At 54.7% G+C, this 23,209-nt stretch overlaps 1 protein-coding gene across 1 annotated transcript; it reads left to right on the forward strand.

Annotated features, from left to right (window-relative positions):
* Nucleotides 1-938: 938 nt before the first annotated feature.
* HGH1 (HGH1 cochaperone) lies at nt 939-22,075 on the forward strand. Its single transcript, XM_075316047.1, has 7 exons — nt 939-1,229; nt 5,924-6,469; nt 18,718-18,818; nt 20,631-20,729; nt 20,951-21,042; nt 21,459-21,581; nt 21,678-22,075. The coding sequence occupies exons 2-7, from the start codon at nt 5,937-5,939 to the stop codon at nt 21,810-21,812; spliced, it is 1,083 nt and encodes a 360-aa protein (XP_075172162.1). The 5' UTR covers nt 939-1,229; nt 5,924-5,936; the 3' UTR covers nt 21,813-22,075.
* The last annotated feature ends 1,134 nt before the right edge of the window (nt 22,076-23,209 follow it).

Here is a 23,209-nt window from a genome sequence, read left to right on the forward strand (position 1 = left end):
GGTGAAAGAGCCAGAGACACAGGACATAGACCGGTCAGATACATTCACACGCGGCTTCTTTCAAAAACGCAGCAGTTTCTAGCTCAGTCAGGAGAAATAACCCTTCGTGTGCAGAGGTATGAAATCTCATCGCTTTTGCTGGAGCTGAAGAATAAACTCATAATTTAGATCAACTTATTGAAAAACGCAGCAAAAATGCAATGTGTAACCACAGCCTCAACAACCGGCCACAGCTCACCCGTCACTCCGGCCTCTCCACCATCAGGAGTAACCCTGGGGTCAGGGATAGCATAAGCTCTCTAGCCTGAGGGACAGTATAGGAGCGCGCTTCCCCGTAGTCATGGAGACAGTATAGCCGGCCATAGCTCACCCGTCACTCCGGCCTCTCCACCATCAGGAGTAACCCTGGGGTTAGGGTTGCCATAGGGCACAGAGCCTGAGGGACAGTATAGGAGCGCGCTTCCCCGTAGTCATGGAGACAGTATAGCCGGCCATAGCTCACCCGTCACTCCGGCCTCTCCACCATCAGGAGTAACCCTGGGGTTAGGGTTGCCATAGGGCACAGAGTCTGAGGGCCAGTATAGGAGCGCGCTTCCCCGTAGTCATGGAGACAGTATAGCCAGCCATAGCTCACCCCATCACTCAGGCCTCTCCACCATCAGGAGTATCTCTGGGGTTAGGGTTGGCATAGGGCACAGAGCCTGAGGGGCAGTATAGGAGCGCGCTTCCCCGTAGTCATGGAGACACTATAGCTAACCACTTATACTCCAGCTTGGACCCAGTTGCTGTTGCAGGCGCTGTCCTCCAGGTGGCGGAATTAAAGGGGCGGTACAGAAACAAGCGCAGTCCACTAGTCCAGCACCTGGGACGGGACGCACTCCCCTCCGCAGTATAGAGCTGTTGTGTATCTATGAATCCTCCCTGTGACGTCACTGATCCCCGCCCCTCCTGTAATCCGGGCCTCTCTCAGCAGTTCCCGCCCGTGTCAGTTCCGGAGCTTCCTCCCTCCAACTGCTCCGGTCTCCTCCGCACTGAGCCGTCTAAACCGGAGGGAGGAAGTCCGGAGACACACTGAATGACCAACAATACCGGGCACCGGTGACGTCATAGCTCCGCGCCGCAGAGCACATACTGCGACTGCGCGCAAGTTCTGCCGAGCGGTGATTGGATGACTACGGTGACGTCACCCGTGAGCCGGAAGACAAACCACGTGTCCAGCATCTAGAACCGTAAGTACCTGAGATCCGTGTGTACAGTAGCGACGCCGTGTACTGAACCCAGTATAGCCTGAAGCTCCGCCCAGTATAGCCTGAAGCTCCGCCCAGTATAGCCCAGAGCTCCGCCCAGTATAGCCCAGAGCTCCGCCCAGTATAGCCCAGAGCTCCGCCCAGTATAGCCCAGAGCTCCGCCCAGTATAGCCCAGAGCTCCGCCCAGTATAGCCCAGAGCTCCGCCCAGTATAGCCCAGAACTCTGCCCAGTATAGCCCAGAACTCTGCCCAGTATAGCCCAGAACTCTGCCCAGTATAGCCCAGAACTCTGCCCAGTATAGCCCAGAACTCTGCCCAGTATAGCCCAGAACTCTGCCCAGTATAGCCCAGAACTCTGCCCAGTATAGCCCAGAACGCTGCCCAGTATAGCCCAGAACTCTGCCCAGTATAGCCCAGAGCTCCGCCCAGTATAGCCCAGAGCTCCGCCCAGTATAGCCCAGAACTCTGCCCAGTATAGCCCAGAACTCTGCCCAGTATAGCCCAGAACGCTGCCCAGTATAGCCCAGAACTCCGCCCAGTATAGCCCAGAACTCTGCCCAGTATAGCCCAGAACTCTGCCCAGTATAGCCCAGAACGCTGCCCAGTATAGCCCAGAACTCTGCCCAGTATAGCCCAGAACTCTGCCCAGTATAGCCCAGAACTCTGCCCAGTATAGCCCAGAACTCTGCCCAGTATAGCCCAGAACTCCGCCCAGTATAGCCCAGAACTCTGCCCAGTATAGCCCAGAACACTGCCCAGTATAGCCCAGAACGCTGCCCAGTATAGCCCAGAACTCCGCCCAGTATAGCCCAGAACTCTGCCCAGTATAGCCCAGAACTCCGCCCAGTATAGCCCAGAACACTGCCCAGTATAGCCCAGAACTCTGCCCAGTATAGCCCAGAACTCTGCCCAGTATAGCCCAGAACACTGCCCAGTATAGCCCAGAACTCTGCCCAGTATAGCCCAGAACACTGCCCAGTATAGCCCAGAACTCCGCCCAGTATAGCCCAGAACTCCGCCCAGTATAGCCCAGAACTCCGCCCAGTATAGCCCAGAACTCCGCCCAGTATAGCCCAGAACTCCGCCCAGTATAGCCCAGAACTCCGCCCAGTATAGCCCAGAACTCTGCCCAGTATAGCCCTGAACTCTGCCCAGTATAGCCCAGAACTCTGCCCAGTATAGCCCAGAACTCTGCCCAGTATAGCCCAGAACTCTGCCCAGTATAGCCCAGAACTCTGCCCAGTATAGCCCAGAACTCCGCCCAGTATAGCCCAGAACTCCGCCCAGTATAGCCCAGAACTCCGCCCAGTATAGCCCAGAACTCTGCCCAGTATAGCCCAGAACTCTGCCCAGTATAGCCCAGAACGCTGCCCAGTATAGCCCAGAACGCTGCCCAGTATAGCCCAGAACGCTGCCCAGTATAGCCCAGAACTCCGCCCAGTATAGCCCAGAACTCCGCCCAGTATAGCCCAGAACTCCGCCCAGTATAGCCCAGAACTCTGCCCAGTATAGCCCAGAACTCTGCCCAGTATAGCCCAGAACTCTGCCCAGTATAGCCCAGAACTCTGCCCAGTATAGCCCAGAACTCTGCCCAGTATAGCCCAGAACTCTGCCCAGTATAGCCCAGAACTCTGCCCAGTATAGCCCAGAACTCTGCCCAGTATAGCCCAGAACTCCGCCCAGTATAGCCCAGAACTCTGCCCAGTATAGCCCAGAACTCTGCCCAGTATAGCCCAGAACTCCGCCCAGTATAGCCCAGAACTCCGCCCAGTATAGCCCAGAACTCTGCCCAGTATAGCCCAGAACTCTGCCCAGTATAGCCCAGAACTCCGCCCAGTATAGCCCAGAACTCCGCCCAGTATAGCCCAGAACTCTGCCCAGTATAGCCCAGAACTCCGCCCAGTATAGCCCAGAACTCCGCCCAGTATAGCCCAGAACTCTGCCCAGTATAGCCCAGAACTCTGCCCAGTATAGCCCAGAACTCTGCCCAGTATAGCCCAGAGCTCTGCCCAGTATAGCGCAGAGCTCCGCCCAGTATAGCCCAGAACTCTGCCCAGTATAGCCCAGAACTCTGCCCAGTATAGCCCAGAACTCTGCCCAGTATAGCCCAGAACTCTGCCCAGTATAGCCCAGAACTCTGCCCAGTATAGCCCGAAGCTCCGCCCAGTATAGCCCAGAATTCTGCCCAGTATAGCCCAGAATTCTGCCCAGTATAGCCCAGAACTCTGCCCAGTATAGCCCAGAACTCTGCCCAGTATAGCCCAGAACTCCGCCCAGTATAGCCCAGAACTCTGCCCAGTATAACCCAGAACTCTGCCCAGTATAGCCCAGAACTCTGCCCAGTATAGCCAAGAACTCTGCCCAGTATAGCCCAGAACTCTGCCCAGTATAGCCCAGAACGCTGCCCAGTATAGCCCAGAACTCTGCCCAGTATAGCCCAGAACGCTGCCCAGTATAGCCCAGAACGCTGCCCAGTATAGCCCAGAACTCTGCCCAGTATAGCCCAGAGCTCTGCCCAGTATAGCCCAGAGCTCCGCCCAGTATAGCCCAGAGCTCCGCCCAGTATAGCCCAGAGCTCCGCCCAGTATAGCCCAGGACTCTGCCCAGTATAGCCCAGAACGCTGCCCAGTATAGCCCAGAACTCTGCCCAGTATAGCCCAGAACTCTGCCCAGTATAGCCCAGAACTCTGCCCAGTATAGCCCAGGACTCTGCCCAGTATAGCCCAGAACTCTGCCCAGTATAGCCCAGAACGCTGCCCAGTATAGCCCAGAACTCTGCCCAGTACCCCCAGCTTCTCCCTGCCCACTGCGGAGCCCCCCTGTCCACTATGGAGCTCCTACCAGTCCACCGCTGAGCCCCTCCCAGTCTACCGCTGAGCCCCTCCCAGTCCACCGCGGAGCTCCTCCCAGTCCACCACTGAGCCCCTCCCAGTCCACCGGGGAGCTCCTCCCAGTCCACCAAGGTTCCCCCCTGTCCACTATTGAGCCCCTCCCAGTCCACCAAGGATCTCCCCTGTCCACTATGGAGCTCCTCCCTGTCCACCAAGGTTCCCCCCTGTCCACTATGGAGCCCCTCCCAGTCCACGGCTGAGCCCCTCCCAGTCCACCAAGGATCCCCCCTGTCCACTATGGAGCCCTTCCCAGTCCACCAAGGATCCCCCCTGTCCACTATGGAGCCCCTCCCAGTCCACGGCTGAGCCCCTCCCAGTCCACCAAGGATCCCCCCTGTCCACTATGGAGCCCTTCCCAGTCCACCAAGGATCCCCCTGTCCACTATGGAGCCCTTCCCAGTCCACAGCGGAGCCCTTCCCAGTCCACCGCGGAGCCCCTCCCTGTCCACCTCTGAGCCCCTCCCAGTACACCGGGGAGCTCCTCCCAGTATAGCCCAGAACTCTGCCCAGTACCGCCAGCTTCTCCCAGTCCACCGCGGAGCCCCTCCCAGTCCACCGCGGAGCCCCTCCCAGTCCACCGCGGAGCCCCTCCCAGTCCACCGCGGAGCCCCTCCCAGTCCACCGCGGAGCCCCTCCCAGTCCACCGCGGAGCCCCGCTGTCCACTATGGAGTTCCTCCCTGTCCACCACATAGCCCCTCCCTGTCCACCACATAGCCCCTCCCAGTCCACCGCGGAGCCCCTCCCAGTCCACCGCGGAGCCCCTCCCAGTCCACCGTGGAGCCCCTACAGGTCCACCAAGGATCCCCTCTGTCCACCGCGGAGCTCCTCCCTGTACACTGTGGGGCTCCTCCCAGTATAGCCCGAAGCTCCTCCCAGTATAGCCCGAAGCTCCTCCCAGTATAGCCCAGAACTCTGCCCAGTATCCCCAGCTCCTCCCTGTCCACCGCGAGGCTCGTCCTGGAACACCCGAGGCTCCTCACATTATATTACCGCAGCTCCCCCTCCCCCATTAAACCCCGTCACAATATGACCCATGTCTGCAGCGGCTCTGCGTCCACCTTATCTTCCGTGGCTCAGTGCCCCCCTTCCTTTCCGTGACTCGCTCGTTACCTTGTCTGCCACGTCTCGCTCTCCACCCATGTTTCATGTTGCTCACTCTACACCGTGTGTGCCACGTCTCGCTCTCCCACGTGTCTGATGTGTCACTCCCCCGTGTGTGCCACGTCTCGCTCTCCCCCTTGTCTGATGTGGCTCTCCATCGTGTGTGCCACGTCTCGCTCTCCCCCTTGTCTGATGTGGCTCTCCATCGTGTGTGCTGAGTCTCGATCTCTCCAGTGTCTGCTGTGGCTTGCCGTCCTCCACATTCGGCTGTTGCTCTCTGTCCTCCGTGGCTTGCCCTCCCCTACGTCTTAAACGGCTCGCTGTCCTCCGTGGATTGCCGTCCTCGACATCTTCCGCAGCTCACTGTCCTCCATGGCTTGCCGTTCTCCACGGCTCACTGTCCTACGTGGCTTGTCGTCCTCCACATCTGCTGCGGCTCGCTGTCCTCCGTGGCTTGCCCTCCCCCACATCTGCTGCGGCTCGCTGTCCTCCGTGGCTTGCCCTTCCCCACATCTGCTATGTCTCGCTGTCCTCCGTGGCTTGCCATCCTCCACGTCTTCCGTGGCTTGCTGCCCTCCGTGGCTCGCCTTCCCCCACGTCTTCCGCGGCTTGCCGCCCCGTGTCTGCGCTGCCTGATTTTCCGTCTTGCGCTCGTTCACACTTGTCTCCTCTCTCTGCGCAGGTTGACACTGTCTATGGATCCGGCGCTCGGCTCTGAGTTCCTGACCTTCCTGAGCCCCGGCACACGGGCGGATGTGAAGAGCCAGGCCCTGGAATATGTGCTGGGTGTAAGCGCCACACCTGAGGGTAGGCGGAGCCTGTGCGAGCTGCCGGGATTGGTGCGTGCGGTGCTGGATGTGACCTGTGACCCTTCACCCCCAGCGATCCAGGACTCTTACCACATACTGGTGAATCTGACCTCGGACCCGTGCACTCACCGCTTCTTGCTGGAGATCCCTACGCTGCTCCCTGCGCTCGCTGAGCGACTGACTGACCCCCACTATGTCTATGCGGACTCTGTCTGCACTGCGCTCTGCAACCTGAGCCGCGAGGAGTCGTCCTGCCGCGCCGTCATCGCCTCACAGAAAGATCAGGGACTGAACAAACTACTGGAAATGATCTGCAACCCCGACTACAACGCCGCCGCGGCCCTCCACTACCTGGGGCCCCTGATGTGCAACCTGACACAGCTGCCCGAGGGCCGCAGCTTTATACTGGACCGGAGCAGGTGAGTGCTGCCCTACTACACCCATATAATATGTAATGCTCTCCCATATACACCCCTCATACATGACACCCCTGCAGCCACGTGACACGGGACCACTGCTCACTGTATGTGCTCAGCTTGTGTATGAGGATATATATATATACAGTGAGTGGAACACGTCACCAATTCTCTGAGTAAATATATTTCCAAAAAGGTATTCAAAACATGAAGAGCGAGAGATGCACAGTCCTGGAAAGTCCCGGAAAGTCCCGGAAACTCCAGCTGAAGTCTACCACTAATTACAAATCCTGCCACTGCCACAGTTCAGTGCACTGCGTAGTGGCCATTCTCAGTACTGCAGTTCGGTTCCTGTCACTTCGTGACAAATAATATCAGCTGCTTTAACTGATGGCCAATAAAAAAAGTGACTCATTACCAGGGGGCCACACAAGAAACATCTCATGATGGGTAAAACCAGTGAGCCGTCTCACGACCTTCACAGCTTTATTGTTGCGAAACAGACGGATGGCATTGGTTACAGAAGAATTTGTAAACTACTGAAGGTTCTAGTGAGCAGTGCCGGGGCCACGATCTAAAAGTGGAAAGAACATCATTTCACCATAATCCGGCCACCACTAGGTGCTGCATGCAATATTGTCCAAGAGCCGAGGATAGCTGTGGAGAGCGACAGGAGCACCTGGAAGCAGCAAGGACAACCCTTCCATGGCCTGTATGCCCCCCCCCTCCATGGTCTGTATGCTCTCCCCCTCCATGGCCTGTATGCGCCCTCCCCCCCCCCTCCATGGCCTGTATGCGCCCCCCCCCCCTCCATGGCCTGTATGCGCTATCCCCCTCCATGGCCTGTATGCGCCCCCCCCCCCCCCCCTCCATGGCCTGTATGCGCTCTCCCCCTCCATGGCCTGTATGCGCCCCCCCCTTCCCCTCCATGGCCTGTATGCGCCCCCCCCCCTCCATGGCCTGTATGCTCCCCCCTCCATGGCTTGTATGCGCCCCCCCCCCCCCTCCATGGCCTGTATGCGCTCTCTCCCTCCATGGCCTGTATGCACTCCCCCTCTATAGCCTGTATGCGCTCCCCCCTCCATGGCTTGTATGCGTTCCCCTCCATGGCCTGTATGCACTCCCCCCTCCATGGCCTATATGCTGTCCCCTCTATGGCCTGTATGTGCTCCCCCCCCCTCCATGGCCTGTATGTGCTCCCCCCCCCCTCCATGGCCTGTATGTGCTCCCCCCCCTCCATGGCCTGTATGTGCTCCCCCCCCCTCCATGGCCTGTATGTGCTCCCCCCACCTCCATGGCCTGTATGTGCTCCCCCCCTCCATGGCCTGTATGTGCTCCCCCCCTCCATGGCCTGTATGTGCTCCCCCCTCCATGGCCTGTATGTGCTCCCCCCCCCATGGCCTGTATGCGCTCCCTCCTCTATGGCCTGTATGCGCTCCCTCCTCTATGTAGAATACAGTCCAGTCACGTGTGTGTCATGTCCCCATGTTACCTCTGAGGGATCTGGGATCAGAAGTTCTCAATGCTTAATTGATTGCAGGTCTCATGTGGAGCCCACTGGACTGTTATCCTATAATGGAGTGTGTCACAAACCACCGGGGGGGTCACTCAGAAATCCCCCGCGCTGGCTACCAGTACGTCACAATCGGGGGGTAACAAGTGGGGGTCACCCCTCCTTTTTACCTCCCGACCGACAGACAGAGCACGTGACGCGCTCTCTAGCGCCCCTCTTATAGTCAGGCCAATTATGGAATTGCCCGACAATAAGCAAGGAGGCCGCTATACTACTTATGCCGATTATTGAAGGGTCCCCGGTGAGAGTAGGGTATATATTCCCCCGACCTCCGCGGGCGGAATATATAAAATCTCCCCGAATCTCACTGGCCTCCCCACAATAATCCTTGGCACAATTCGCTGCCACCAACCGATTTACGGTAACTATTAGCCGAACACACAGACGTGGGATTCAAGATCGAGATAACAGAACAGCCCAAGATTAATTATATAATTTAATCAGCCTAAAGCACACTAGAACTACAATATATACAATAGGGAATCTACAGAATATACATATGTCAGAGTACAGTTACAATCAAAGCATGGGTTACAAACAGGCATACACAGTTCCAGCAGTTACCTTGTTGCGTCTGGCCACAGGGGGGCGCTGTAGACCAGGTTTCCAGGAACTCCCTCACAGGTCTTTCCCAACCAGGCCCCCGAGCAGAAGAACACTGGAAAATGGCCGAAGTAGGGTTATCAACCTGGGCAATCCAGGTCCCCTCCTACCTTAGTGACCTCACAGGGAGCACTGCTCCACCCCTGGCTTGAGTTATGGACAATATCCCAACATGGAATATGGGCCATAACTTTGCCTGGGAGCGTCGTAGGCGGACGCCAATGCTCTCATTGTGACAGTTATGAATTTAGCTACAGAACGAGGGGACTCATGACCTGTCTGCCAGTTCCCCATTGGCTGATATCATGCCTGGGGCATTTCCCGATGTCCTGCTCCCATAAAAAGGGTGTGCCGGCATCGTCTGCATGCGGAGACACCATTTTTATGGTTGCCATATTTATCGGAAATATGGCTTGCGAGATATGAACCATTTTTTACTGGAGTCGTTCTGTCTGGCTATTTCCATAGCCTTGCTAATGAGATACAACTCTTGTTACAGGGTGACGGCAGGGAGTCATCCTGTGTCCATTGTTCCCACACCACCTCATCTCCATATCACAGGAGATGGCCATGGAATTTGTTGCTAAACCAGTTGTGTGAGGGAAAGGGGGGGGGTGACACCAGGAGAGGGCTTCCTGACATACTTGAATATCATGATTTATCGTCATATCTCCGGATTTACCTCACACCTCCCCCCTTTTGAGGGCGCTAGGGGGCAGCACACTCCGGTGTTCCCCCGTGCGCCCGTCCGCGACCTCTCCTTGTCGGGACAGCCCGTCTGCGTTACCGTGGTCACGGCCCCTTTTGTGGCGAATGGTGAAGTTGTATTGCTGGAGCGCAAGGCTCCATCGCAACAATCGCCCATTCGTCCCAGAGACGGTGTGCAACCAGCTGAGGGGATTGTGGTCCGTCTCCACGATGAAGTGGCGCCCGTATAGATAGGGTTGCAGACGCTGCAGGGCCCACACTATGGCCAGGCACTCCTTCTCCATCGTGGAATAGGCAACTTCCCTTGGTAACAGCTTCCTGCTCAGGTACAAGACTGGGTGCTCTTGGCTCGCAGAGTCCACCTGGCTGAGCACCGCACCGAGGCCGAAGTCACTGGCGTCGGTCTGTACTACAAACGGCCGCGTGAAGTCGGCTGCCTGTAGCACGGGCGGGCTGGACAGGGCGTCCTTTAGGGCCCGGAAGGCTGTCTCGCAGTCCATTGTCCAATCGACTGCAGAGGGCAGCTTCTTCTTGGTGAGGTCCGTCAAGGGCTTTGCCAGGCTACTATAGCATGGAACAAACCTCCTATAGTACCCAGCGGTCCCCAAGAAGGACATCACCTGCTTCTTGGTCCTGGGGGTGGGCCAGGATGCGATGGCTTCCACTTTCTCAGGCTCGGGCTTCAGTGTTCTCCCACCTACCCGGTGACCGAGGTACTGGACCTCGCTCATGGCCAGCTGACACTTTCCCGGCTTGATGGTCAAACCTGCCCGGTGGATCCGCCTGAGCACCTGTGCTAGATGCTCTAGGTGGTCCTCCCAGGTGGGACTGAAGACGGCAATGTCATCCAGGTACGCGGCCGCGTACCCTTCAAGTCCCTTGAGCAGGGTGTTGACCATCCGCTGGAAAGTGGCAGGGGCATTCCTCATCCCGAATGGCATCACCGTGGACTCGTACAGTCCAAATGGGGTAATAAAGGCAGAGCGTTCCCTGGCCTTGCGAGTCAGGGGGATCTGCCAATATCCCCGGCTCAGGTCCATGATGGTCAGGTACTGAGCCCCGGCCAACTGATCGAGCAGGTCATCGATGCGTGGCATTGGGTACGCATCGGCGACCGTGACAGCATTGAGCCCCCTGTAGTCCACGCAGAACCGAGTGGTTCGGTCCTTCTTAGGGACGAGGACTACAGGCGAGGCCCAAGCGCTGTTGGATGCCTGGATCACCCCCAGCTTCAGCATCTCGTCAATCTCCTGGCGCATGTGTTGCTGCACCTCCAGGGAGACCCGATATGCTGAACGCCGGATCGGGGGATGATCCCCAGTGTCCACGTGATGGACAGCCAAGTCAGTCCTTCCGGGCTGGTTGGTAAACAACCCCCGGAAGGGGTGTAGGGTGGCCCACAGCTGGGACCGTTGGTCCTCCAAGAGCTGGTGGCCAACCTCCACATCCTCAATGGATCCGCCTGCCCTAACCTGGGCTAGCATATCCAAGAGGGTTTCCGCTTCTCCCTCCTCGGGCAGGTTGCACACGGGGAGCGCACATGCCTCCCGCTCATGATGTGCCTTCATCATGTTCACATGGAAGGGCTTCCGCCTTCCACGGGCAGGGTCCAGGGTGACCAGGTACGTCACAGGGTTGAGCTGCTGGTACACGAGGTATGGGCCTTCCCAGGCTGCCTGAAGCTTGTCCTGTGGTACGGGGACCAGTACCCACACCTCTTGACCCACTTGGTAGGTCCTCTCACAAGCGTTCTGGTCGTACCAACGCTTCTGATCGGCCTGGGCTTGAGCCATATTGTCGTGTACCAGTTGCGTCAAGGCCTGCATTTTGTCCCGGAAGCGCATGACATACTCGATAACCGACACTCCAGGGGTGGCCAAATCCCCTTCCCAAGCCTCTTTCACCAGAGCCAGGGGGCCCCGCACACGTCGCCCGTACAGGAGCTCAAACGGTGAGAATCCTGTTGAGGCCTGTGGAACCTCCCGGTAAGCAAATAACAGGTGTGGGAGATACCGCTCCCAGTCACGCCCATGGGAGTCGACCAACATCTTAAGCATCTGCTTTAAGGTGCCATTGAACCGCTCGCACAGGCCATTAGTCTGTGGATGGTACGGGCTGGCCACCAGATGTCGCACCTGGACTTGCTTACAGAGGGCCTCCATCAGCTGGGACATGAATTGGGTCCCCCGGTCAGTGAGCATTTCCTGGGGAAAACCCACTCGGGAGAAAATCTCCAGCAATGCGGTGGCCACCTTGTCAGCCCGAATGGACGACAAGGCCACTGCTTCTGGGTACCGGGTGGCATAGTCCACTACCGTCAGTATGAAGCGTTTCCCGGAGCTGCTGGGGATGGCCAGCGGGCCGACCAGATCCACAGCCACCCTCCTGAAAGGCTCATCGATGATTGGCATAGATACTAGTGGGGCTTTGGGGTGTGGCCCCGCCTTCCCCACTCTCTGACAGGTTTCACACGAACGGCAGTAGGCAGCCACATCGGCCCCCATTTTTGGCCAGTAGAAATGCTGGTTTAACCTGGCCTTGGTCTTAGCGATCCCTAGGTGTCCGGCCATCGGAATCTCATGTGCGATCCGCAACAACTCCGTCCGGAACGGATAGGGTACCACCAACTGTCGGTCCCTGGGCCACGCCTCCGGTGAACCCTGCTGGACCGTGGCCCGGTACAGCCGTCCTTGGTCCCAGACCACTCGCTCCGGGTCCGAGTCCGAGGGAGGCTGTGCCGCCTGCTCCTTAAGAGCTTTCAGGCTGTCGTCAGCTTCTAACGCTGCCTGAAACCCCTGACTAGATGCGGCCAGAATCGACGAGACTGTCACATCTTCGGTCAGTACCCCGGGACCTGTGTCCTGGCCTCCACCTGACTCGGCTGCCACTTGGTCAGAAGGGGAAGAGCTATCGGACCTCCGGGAGGCCCCTTGGCTTCCAGCACTCCCACTGCGGGTGACAGCGGCCACAGCCGCTGCGACCGTGGGTCGTGCCTGCTCCTCCTCCGTTCCTGACCAAGTCGCCGGTTCAGGCAGACCTACCTGGCTTCCTGACACCCCGGTTGTGGGGGAACCATGCACCGAGATCTTACCTGGGAGCACTTCCGCTCCTGGACCGGCCCCAATCTCACCTGCCTGTTCCCCTCCTGCAGCAACAGAACCCCGCTGTGAAATCTCTGGGGACCCCACATTTGCTGTGGTAGCCCCCACCCCACACACTGGTCCTCCCCCTGCAGCACCCTGCTCTCTGCTTATCCCTGCAGAGGGCAACAGATCCCAGCTCACAGGCTGGTTACTTGTAGAGGCATTGTCACACCTTTCTCTGACCCCCTCCCCTCCTGTCACAGCTGCAGCTGCGTGTGTGTCTATGGTGTCTGTGCAAGCAGAAATATCAGAGTTCACTCCCTCCTCCCTTACATCATTCATAGATAACACATTAACATTGTCCGGAGGTATGTCAGTACTGGCTGAAGGTTCAGCCCTTGGTTGGGGCCCAAACTGGGAGGTTACCTGCCCCAAATCTGTCCCAAGTAGCACGTTTGCAGGGATCCGATCAGTTACCCCCACCTCCCTCACCCCCCGCCCTGCGCCCCAGTCCACATAAATGTCAGCAACAGGCAGCGCCGGGTCAATGCCTCCAATCCCGGAGACAGCGAGGGTTTTTCCAGGGATCAAGTCTTGGGGGGACACCATCTCAGGCCGCACCAGAGTCACCTCCGAGGCGCTGTCTCGCAGTCCTATGGTCACAGACCGGCCGACGGTGACAGGTTGGAAGCTGTCCAGGGACCTACCACCACCCCCACCCACACAATACACCTTGGGCGGCCCTTGGGACGGGGACGGAGCCGGGGCCTTGGGACGCTGAGGGCACATGGCCTTGAAGTGTCCAGGTAGGTTGCACTGGTGGCACCGTCTTGGTTCCGCCACGGGCCTGGAGAGGGGAGTTGAGGGGGACACCCCCTGCAGTCTAGGGGCAGGTGGGGCAGTCGCAGAGTTCATCTTACCCCCTCTCCAGGTGCTGCTGGTGGCCGCTCTCCTGGCCTCAGGGGCCCAGTTGTTGGTGTAGTCATCGGCAAGGGCAGCTGTAGCCGTGGACCCCTTTGGCTTCTGGTCTCGGATGAACTGGCGGAGATCCTCAGGGCAGTTCCACAAGAGTTGCTCCGTGATGAACAAGTCCAGGATCTCCGGTCCGGTGGAAAGCTGCAGGCCTTGGGTCCAGTGGTCGGCAGCTCGGGCAAGTGCCCGCCGGTGGTCAGCCCAGGAGTCCTTTGGTCCCTTCTGTAGGCTCCGGAACTTCTTGCGGTAGGACTCTGGAGTGAGGTTGTACTGTTGGATCAGGGCCCGCTTGATGGTGTCGTAGCCCTGATCTGCCTCAGCAGGCAAGTCACCAAGGATATCCAGGGCCTTACCCCTTAAACGGGGGGTCAGGTATTTGGCCCACTGGTCCTTGTCCAGATGGTGCTGCAAGCAAGTCCGTTCAAAAGCAGTCAAGAAAGAGTCCAAGTCTCCATCCTCCTCCAGCACTGGGAAGTCCTCAACACGGACCTTTGGAAGTTTGGTGTCTCGAAGGTCACATGTGGCTGATGAGGGCCGGAGCTGAGCTAGCTGCAGCTGGTAGTCACGGTCTGCCTGTCGCTCTCGCTCTTCACGCGCTGCCTGCCGCTCTCGCTCCGCAGCCTCACGCTCTGCGTGCCGCTCTGCCCTGCGCTCTGCCAGGAGTTCCTTGTAGCCCTTCTGGTCTCCAGCCTGGAGAAGGGCCATAGCCATTTGAAGAAGGCTATCCGAGCCTCCCAGGCTCGGTGGAATGGCACGTGGTGATCTGCGGCACGCTGCGGAGCCTGGTGATTCACTGTCCCTTGCAGAGCGGAGGGCTGGCATCTGGCTCGTTGAGGACCCTTGGGTGAGCTGCTCCTCATCTTGTCCATAATTGCCAGCTTGTGCGCTGTCCTCTGCAGAACGGTTTTCTGGCGTCGAGCTCCTGGAGGACTCGTGGGCAACCTCCTCATTACTGCCCACAGCACCGTCCTCCCTCTCTTCGGCTCCTGCTTTAGCATTGGCCAGTTGCATAGCTCTGCTCCTGGTGCCATCAGCCATTCTTGCAGACTTTTGGTCACTGACACAGAACTGACACCTGATGCCTCCACACACCTTACAGTATCTGCACTCTGACACTCTAGTGTTGAGCTAGTCTGAAGACCCCAGCAGCCACAGCTGCTGCAGGCAGTCTTTAGTGTCTGGGAGTATGGGTCTCACACTCACACACACTATTATCTCGATCCCACCGCTATGCCACCAATATGTCACAAACCACCGGGGGGGTCACTCAGAAATCCCCCGCGCTGGCTACCAGTACGTCACAATCGGGGGGTAACAAGTGGGGGTCACCCCTCCTTTTTACCTCCCGACCGACAGACAGAGCACGTGACGCGCTCTCTAGCGCCCCTCTTATAGTCAGGCCAATTATGGAATTGCCCGACAATAAGCAAGGAGGCCGCTATACTACTTATGCCGATTATTGAAGGGTCCCCGGTGAGAGTAAGGTATATATTCCCCCGACCTCCGCGGGCGGAATATATAAAATCTCCCCGAATCTCACTGGCCTCCCCACAATAATCCTTGGCACAATTCGCTGCCACCAACCGATTTACGGTAACTATTAGCCGAACACACAGACGTGGGATTCAAGATCGAGATAACAGAACAGCCCAAGATTAATTATATAATTTAATCAGCCTAAAGCACACTAGAACTACAATATATACAATAGGGAATCTACAGAATATACATATGTCAGAGTACAGTTACAATCAAAGCATGGGTTACAAACAGGCATACACAGTTCCAGCAGTTACCTTGTTGCGTCTGGCCACAGGGGGGCGCTGTAGACCAGGTTTCCAGGAACTCCCTCACAGGTCTTTCCCAACCAGGCCCCCGAGCAGAAGAACACTGGAAAATGGCCGAAGTAGGGTTATCAACCTGGGCAATCCAGGTCCCCTCCTACCTTAGTGACCTCACAGGGAGCACTGCTCCACCCCTGGCTTGAGTTATGGACAATATCCCAACATGGAATATGGGCCATAACTTTGCCTGGGAGCGTCGTAGGCGGACGCCAATGCTCTCATTGTGACAGTTATGAATTTAGCTACAGAACGAGGGGACTCATGACCTGTCTGCCAGTTCCCCATTGGCTGATATCACGCCTGGGGCATTTCCCGATGTCCTGCTCCCATAAAAAGGGTGTGCCGGCATCGTCTGCATGCGGAGACACCATTTTTATGGTTGCCATATTTATCGGAAATATGGCTTGCGAGATATGAACCATTTTTTACTGGAGTCGTTCTGTCTGGCTATTTCCATAGCCTTGCTAATGAGATACAACTCTTGTTACAGGGTGACGGCAGGGAGTCATCCTGTGTCCATTGTTCCCACACCACCTCATCTCCATATCACAGGAGATGGCCATGGAATTTGTTGCTAAACCAGTTGTGTGAGGGAAAGGGGGGGGGGTGACACCAGGAGAGGGCTTCCTGACATACTTGAATATCATGATTTATCGTCATATCTCCGGATTTACCTCACAGAGTGGATTTACATTAATTTGTTGCTGAAACCGTTAAAGTCCATTACTTTCTGGCTGCGATTACTCCGCCTTAATCACAGCTGCAGCATCTTAACATCATTCCCTTAGACTATATTTACCCACTCCTGGCTTCTCTCCATGCTGGTGATAGATCTGCTATACTGACCACTTTGAAGGAGCCTGTCTCTTGAGAGGCTGAGGTGTTCATTTCAGTTACAGCTGTGAAGTTTCCTGCTGGTGAAGCTTAGGAGTGCTGTTTGTTCTCTTTTCCCATCTGTTTGTCTTCCCTTCCTAGTGTTTTATTGCAGTAATGAGACTAGTATCTCGCTGGTCTACACACGAGTTCAAGGCCATCGAGGGCCAAGGCACGTGACGGTATATGGGGGAAGGACCCGTCTAGGCACATTAGGGAGTGCAGGGATTAGTCAAAGGTGAGTGTTAAGTGACCTTGCCTCCCTATCACTAGGGCCTTCCATTGTACTTCTTCCCTGGTTTTCCCTTTGTGTTGCGCCACTTGCCAGGTGTCCTCTCGCAGCCGGTGTGATATGAACTTTTTGGAGGCCATAACACACCCCATGTTTGGAGGTAAAAAGGCAAATCACCCCAAAATCACCAACACCAGTGAAGTGTGGAGGTGGGAACATCATGGTATGGGGCTGATTTTCAGCAGACTCGGCATCTGGGTTTGGATGCAGTCAGACCGTGCCCCCACCCTGTGTGACAGCGTCTGTGATTGGTTTGAATCACGCACGCTGTCTGCGTATCAATAGTGTAGAAATAAATTGGCTTAGGGTCCCCCCATATTGTGATATACAGCCAATGGCTGCAGCCCCCAGCCGCGCTTTTTATCTTGGCTGTAAGAGGGACCCCAATTTTGAGACACAGCCATGATGAAGTCGACAGTTGGTGGCTGGTATTCTCAGGCTGGGGAGGTCCACGGTTATGGCCCCCCCCAGCCTAAAAATAGCAGCTTGTAGCTGCCCAGACTTGTTGCATCCATTAGATGGGACAATCCCGGCACACTACCCGTCTCATCCCGATTGCCCTGGTGTGGTGGCAATCTTGGTAATATACACTACAGTTCACAAGTTTGGGGTCACCCAGTCAATTGTCTTTTTCATGAAAAATCCTACTTTTATTTATAAATGAGTTGCATAATGAATAGAGAATCTCGTCCAGACAGTGACGAGGTTAGAAATAATGATTTTTACTTGAAATAATAATTTTCTCTTCACACTTTGCTTTTGGCACAAAATGCTCCTTTGCAGCAATTCCAGCTTTGCAGATCTTTGGCATTCTAGATGTTAATTAGCGGAGGTAATCTGGAGATATTTCACCCCATGCTTCCCTCCCCCCCACAAGTTGGATTGGCTTGATGGGCACTTTTCGGCACCATACAGTCAAGCTGCTCCCACAACAGCTCTATAGGGTTGAGATCTGGTGACTGGGCTGCCCCTCCATTACACATAGAATACCAGCTGCCGGCTTCTTCCCTAATTAGTTCATGCATAATTTGGAGGTGTGCTTTGGGTCATTGTCCTGTTGTAGGATGAAATTGGCTCCAATCAAGCGCTGTCCACAGGGTATGGCATAGCATTGCAAAATGGAATGATAGCCTTCCTTATTCAAGATCCCTTTTACCTTGTACAAATCTCCCACTTTACCATCACCAAAGCAACCCCAGACCGTCACAATACCTCCACTATGCTTGACAGATGGCGTCAGGCAATCTTCCAGCATCTTTTCAGTAGTTTTGCGTCTCACAAATGTTCTTCTGTGTGATCCAAACACCTCAAACGTGGATTCGTCCATCTATAACACTTTTTTTTCCAATCTTCCCCTGTCCAATGTCTGTGTTCTTCTGCCCATATTAATCTTTTCCTTTTATTAGCCAGTCTCAGATATGTTTTTTTCTTTTCCACTCTGTCCTGAAGGCCGGCATCCTGGAGTCACCTCTTCAATGTAGACGGTGACACTGGCGTTTTGTGGGTACTATTTAATGAAGCTGCCAGTTGAGGACCTGTGAGGCATCGATTTCTCACACTAGAGACTGTAATGTACTTGTCTTGTTGCTCAGTTGTGCAGCGCGGCCCCCACTGCTCTTTCTACTCTGGATAAAGCCTGTTTGTGCTCTCCTCTGAAGAGAGTAGTACACACCGTTGTAGGAAATCTTCAGTTTCTTGGCAATTTCTCGCATGGAATGTCCTTCACTTCTAAGAACAAGAATAAGCTGTCGAGTTTCACATGAAAGTTCTCTTTTTCTGGCCATTTTGAAAGTTTAATTGAACCAACAAATGTAATGCTCCAGATTCTCAACTAGCTCAAAGGAAGGTCACTTTTATAGCTTCTCTAATCAGCAAAACAGTTTTCAGCTGTGCTAACATACTTGCACAATAGTTTTCAAGAGATTTCTTAACTGTGTTAGAAGGCTAATGGATGTTATCAAACACAATGTACCATTAGAACACTGGAGTGGTGGTTGTTGGAAATGGTCCTCTATACACCTATGTAGATGTTGCATTAAAAACCAGACGTTTGAAGCTAGAATAGTCATTTACCACATAACAATGTATAGAGGGGATTTCTGTGTAACTTAATGTTAGCTTCATTGAAAAAAATGTGCTTTTCTTTAAAAAAATAAGGAAATATCTAAGTGACCCTAAACTTTTGATCTATAGTATGTGTGTGTGTGTGTATATATATATACATATATATATATATATATATATATAACACACACACGTAGATACCACATAACACTGGTGGCTTCTGCTTGTGTTGCCCTTAGGTGTGTGTTGCAGCGTCTTCTCCCATACATTCATCTCCAGGGGTCCATTGTGCGCAGAGGAGGCATCGTAGGGATCCTGAGGAACTGCTGCTTCCATCACGGTGAGTTGTATTCCTGTCACTCCACCAGCCCGCGGCATTCATCCTCACCTGTCTGCTGATCTGTCGTCTCGTGTCTCTTGGACGCAGGGCGAGGGGCGCAATCACACATGACAGCTTCAGGAACACACACGGTTGTAGCATGTGTGTGGTCCATACTACCTCACGTGTCTGCATTGAACGGGAGACCTGCCCGGGCCTGTGTACTTGATCATTAGTGCTGGTCACACCCAGGTGTGTGTTGTATGTGCCGAGCTTGTGTGTGAGGCTATATGTATACACGTATGTATCAGCTCCAGCAGCTATGAGATACGTTGAGTGCCTGTTATTACCTCCACTCAGTGACTTCTGGTCTATCAGCTCCAGGAATCACGAGGAGATGGGTTGAGCGCCTTTCATCACCTCCACCCTTCAATTGATAACTGGTGGCTTCTGCTTGTCTTGCCCCCTGGAGTGTGTCGGAAGCTTCATGCTGCTGGTCACCTTTACACAATAGATCTTAGCTCAGCCTGGTCCTCCTCCATTTGGTGAAGGCTTCTCAGTCTTGTCAGAGGCTTCCCTACAGCTTCTCACGTGTCTGCACTGAGTGGGAGACCTACCCTAGCCTGTGTACTGTAGTGACCCTGGCATAGAGGTTTCTTCCCTGTAGGAGGCGTCATGTACAGTCCTGCCCTTTAGGTCAGTTGTTTTTCATTCTATCACAGGGGTGAAGGCTTCTCCGTTTGCCAGAGGGATCTGTACAGCCTGCTCTATGTGGTGACTGGGTGACTTGTCTTGGTGTACTATCTTAACCATTGCTGGAGAAAGTCTTGGGTGATGGCTTCCTCTATCATCCTGTGCGCTCCTGCTATTTGGGGTAGTGGCTTTTCATCTTCTTATAGGGGGTCATATGAGATCCTGCTGTTTTTAGAGTGCTCATCCCATGTCCTCGTGTCTCCTTCAGCTGATAGACTAGCAGCAGATGGGAGCAGATACTTCCAGGTTCTCACCTCATCTATTTGTGTCTCCTCATCTCGACCCGCCAACTGATAGACCAGCAATTGGCGGGCAGAGATGATGACAGGTTCTTACCCCATGTTCTTGTGTCTACTGGAGCTGATAGACCAGCAGTTGACGGGCATAGATGATTACAGATGCTCAAGCCATCTCCTCATGTGTCTTGGACCTGATAGACCAGCAGTTGATGGGCAGAGATGATTAGAGGAGCTCACTCCATCTCTTTGTGTCTTCTGAACCCGATAGACCAGGACTTGATGGGTGCAGATGCTGACAGGGACTCGCCCAGTTATCTCGTGTCTCTTGGAGCTGGTAGACTAGCAGTTGATGGGCAGAGATGATGACAGGCGCTCACCCTGTCTCGTTTCTCCTGGGGATTATGGACCAGCAGAAATGATGACAGGCGTTCACCCCGTCTCTTGGGGATTATGGACCAGCAGTTGATGGGCAGAGATGATGACAGGCGTTCACCCCGTCTCTTGGGGATTATGGACCAGCAGTTGATGGGCAGAGATGATTACAGGTGCCCAACCCATCTCCTCGTATCTCCTGGAGATTATAGACCAGTAGTTGACGGGCAGAGATGCTGACAAGCGCTTACTCCATCTCCTTGTGTCTTCTGACCCCGATAGACCAGTAGATGATGACAGGCGCTCACTCCGTCATCTTGTGTCTCTTGGAGCTGGTAGACCAGTAGTTGACAGGCAGAGATGATGACCGTCACTCACCCCGTCTCCACGTGTCGCCTTGAGCTGATAGATCGGCAGTTGTCGGGTGGCGTTTGTAGCCTTGCTCACCCCATTTTTTGTGTGTTTGCAGGAGATCATTCATGGCTGCTGGGTGATGACATTGATTTGCTGCCATCTCTGTTGCTGCCGTTGGCCGGTGGAGAAGAATACACAGAAGATGAAGTGGAAAGTAAGAGACTGGGTGTAGCAGCTAACAATACAGGGGTTCCTTACTGATAGAGCGGTTATGGAGGGAGCCATTCATATTTCTCTGCTCTCCATGCTACAGTGTGTAGTATAGCAGTGTGTATATCCTTATAATCAGATCATCTCGTTTGGGGTTTGAGCAGTCGTCCATGTACTGAGAGCTGGTTGTGTCCTATTGATGATCTGCTTTCATTTTGTCTGTAGTCCTGCCACCCGATCTGCAGTACCTGCCCGAAGACAAACAGCGGGAACCCGACCCTGATATAAGGAAGATGCTGATCGAATGCCTGCAGCTGGTGAGTTGTAACGCTGGTCCCTATTACACCTGCCCTGGAGGATATCTTCTCCCTCCAGGCTTATGTGCCCTCGATGATGGACCTGCACGATGTGGTGGAGACTCGAGTCCTCTCTGTACGATAGAATCATAAGGGTCAGGGGCTTCAGTAGAACTTCCAAATCAGGACAGAGAATGGCTCAGGTCCGGGGCTGAATCTACTGCTTCCATTATATGTTGGTTTACCCACCAGAGGCCTGGATAATGTTCCTCAGATGCCGAGTCTGCAGATCTTGGAAACCCTGGTTTGTGAAGTCATTCGTTTATACTCTGCAGAGAAGGTGACCAGATGGAAGATGGTCATAGACGGTCTCAGCGCTGCGGTCTGTGTACCACTATGATTCTACTGTCTTGACCTGTTCTGTTTGTCTACTGCAGCTTTGCGCTACCCCTGATGGGCGCCGAGTCCTTAAAGATCGAGGAACGTACCTGATCCTGAGATCGCTGCATTCCTGGGAGACAGAGACCGATGTGAAGAGAGCTTGTGAAAAAGTCATTCAGGTGATTTGATGTGGGGCCGGGTGACCCCAGCATAACCTTCCATGAAGTCTGAGGTACTGACAGAATCATCCTGGTTTCTCCGTCTTTCCACATTAGATACTTATCGGTGATGAGCCAGAGTCTGGATTAGAAAACCTGTTAGAAGTTAAGGTGCCTCGAGAGGTGGAGGAACAGCTGGAGCGGCTGGACAAAGAGGAGGAGCGAGCACTGCGGGAACAGGCAGACAAGTGACTCTTTCACTTGGTCCTTCTTCATATCCTCGTCTTCTGCTACCGATGGACACCGGGTTCATGGAGAAATGATGGACTCTGTGCCATAACCAGATCAAAACTGCCATGAGACCTCCTCTACAGAAGAAGTCCGTTCACCGCGACGTAAGACGGCACATCATGTGACAGAACGTATCTGGATCTCTCCAAAGTTCTCGGTCTTCACACAATTGACATTTCTTAAACATCCATCATTAGTGGCTGCTAAAATATTAAACTTTGTAAGATATCTTTTATAGATGATGTTTTCCGCCTTCTTATTTGGCCTCATTGTTCCCGATATGTAGCATCTGGCTCCTTCACTTTCCCCCAGTGTACAACATATTGCCCCCCTGCCCCGGTGTATGATATTCGGTTCCATTGTCCCTGGTGTATAACCTCCAGCCTCTCGCTATACCTTCTACACTCACTACCATGTGACAGTGCGGCCGGTGGTCCAGAGCTCATTGATAGCAGTGCGTCCTGTAACAGGAACCACCAGGGTAACAAGTCCGTCCATCACATTTCTTCACACTGAATCTTCCCCATCACCTGTTACTGATATTATTGACAAGTGGAAGAAACCGCAGCAACTCAGCCATGAAGTGGAGACCCCGTAACGTTACAGAGTGGGGGGCTGCGTGCTGAGAGCAGAGGGCAGAAAAGTCCATACTGCTCTGCTGACCCCATAACTGCAGAGTGCAGACCTCCTCTGGTTACATCAGCACAAACACTGCGCCCGCCGGGAGCTTCTTGACTGAGCAGTTGAGCCGTAGATCACCAAGCACAATGCCGGGCTGTACATCACGGAGCACAATGCCGAGCCGTACATCACCGAGCACAATGCCGAGCCGTACATCACCAAGCACAATGCCGGGCTGTACATCACCAAGCGCAATGCCGAGCCATACATCACCGAGCACAATGCCAAGCCGTACATCACCGAGCACAATGCCGAGCCGTACATCACCGAGCACAATGCCGAGCCGTACATCACCAAGCACAATGCCGGGCCAAGCACAATGCCGAGCCGTACATCACCAAGCACAATGCCGGGCCGTACATCACCAAGCACAATGCCGAGCCGTACATCACCGAGCACAATGCCGAGCCGTACATCACCGAGCACAATGCCGAGCCGTACATCACCGAGCACAATGCCGAGCCGTACATCACCGAGCACAATGCCGAGCCGTACATCACCGAGCACAATGCCGAGCCGTACATCACCGAGCACAATGCCGAGCCGTACATCACCGAGCACAATGCCGAGCCGTACATCACCGAGCACAATGCCGAGCCGTACATCACCGAGCACAATGCCGAGCCGTACATCACCGAGCACAATGCCGAGCCGTACATCACCGAGCACAATGCCGA

Source organism: Anomaloglossus baeobatrachus, chromosome 6 (genome assembly GCF_048569485.1).
Source record: "Anomaloglossus baeobatrachus isolate aAnoBae1 chromosome 6, aAnoBae1.hap1, whole genome shotgun sequence".
NCBI lineage: Eukaryota > Metazoa > Chordata > Amphibia > Anura > Aromobatidae > Anomaloglossus > Anomaloglossus baeobatrachus.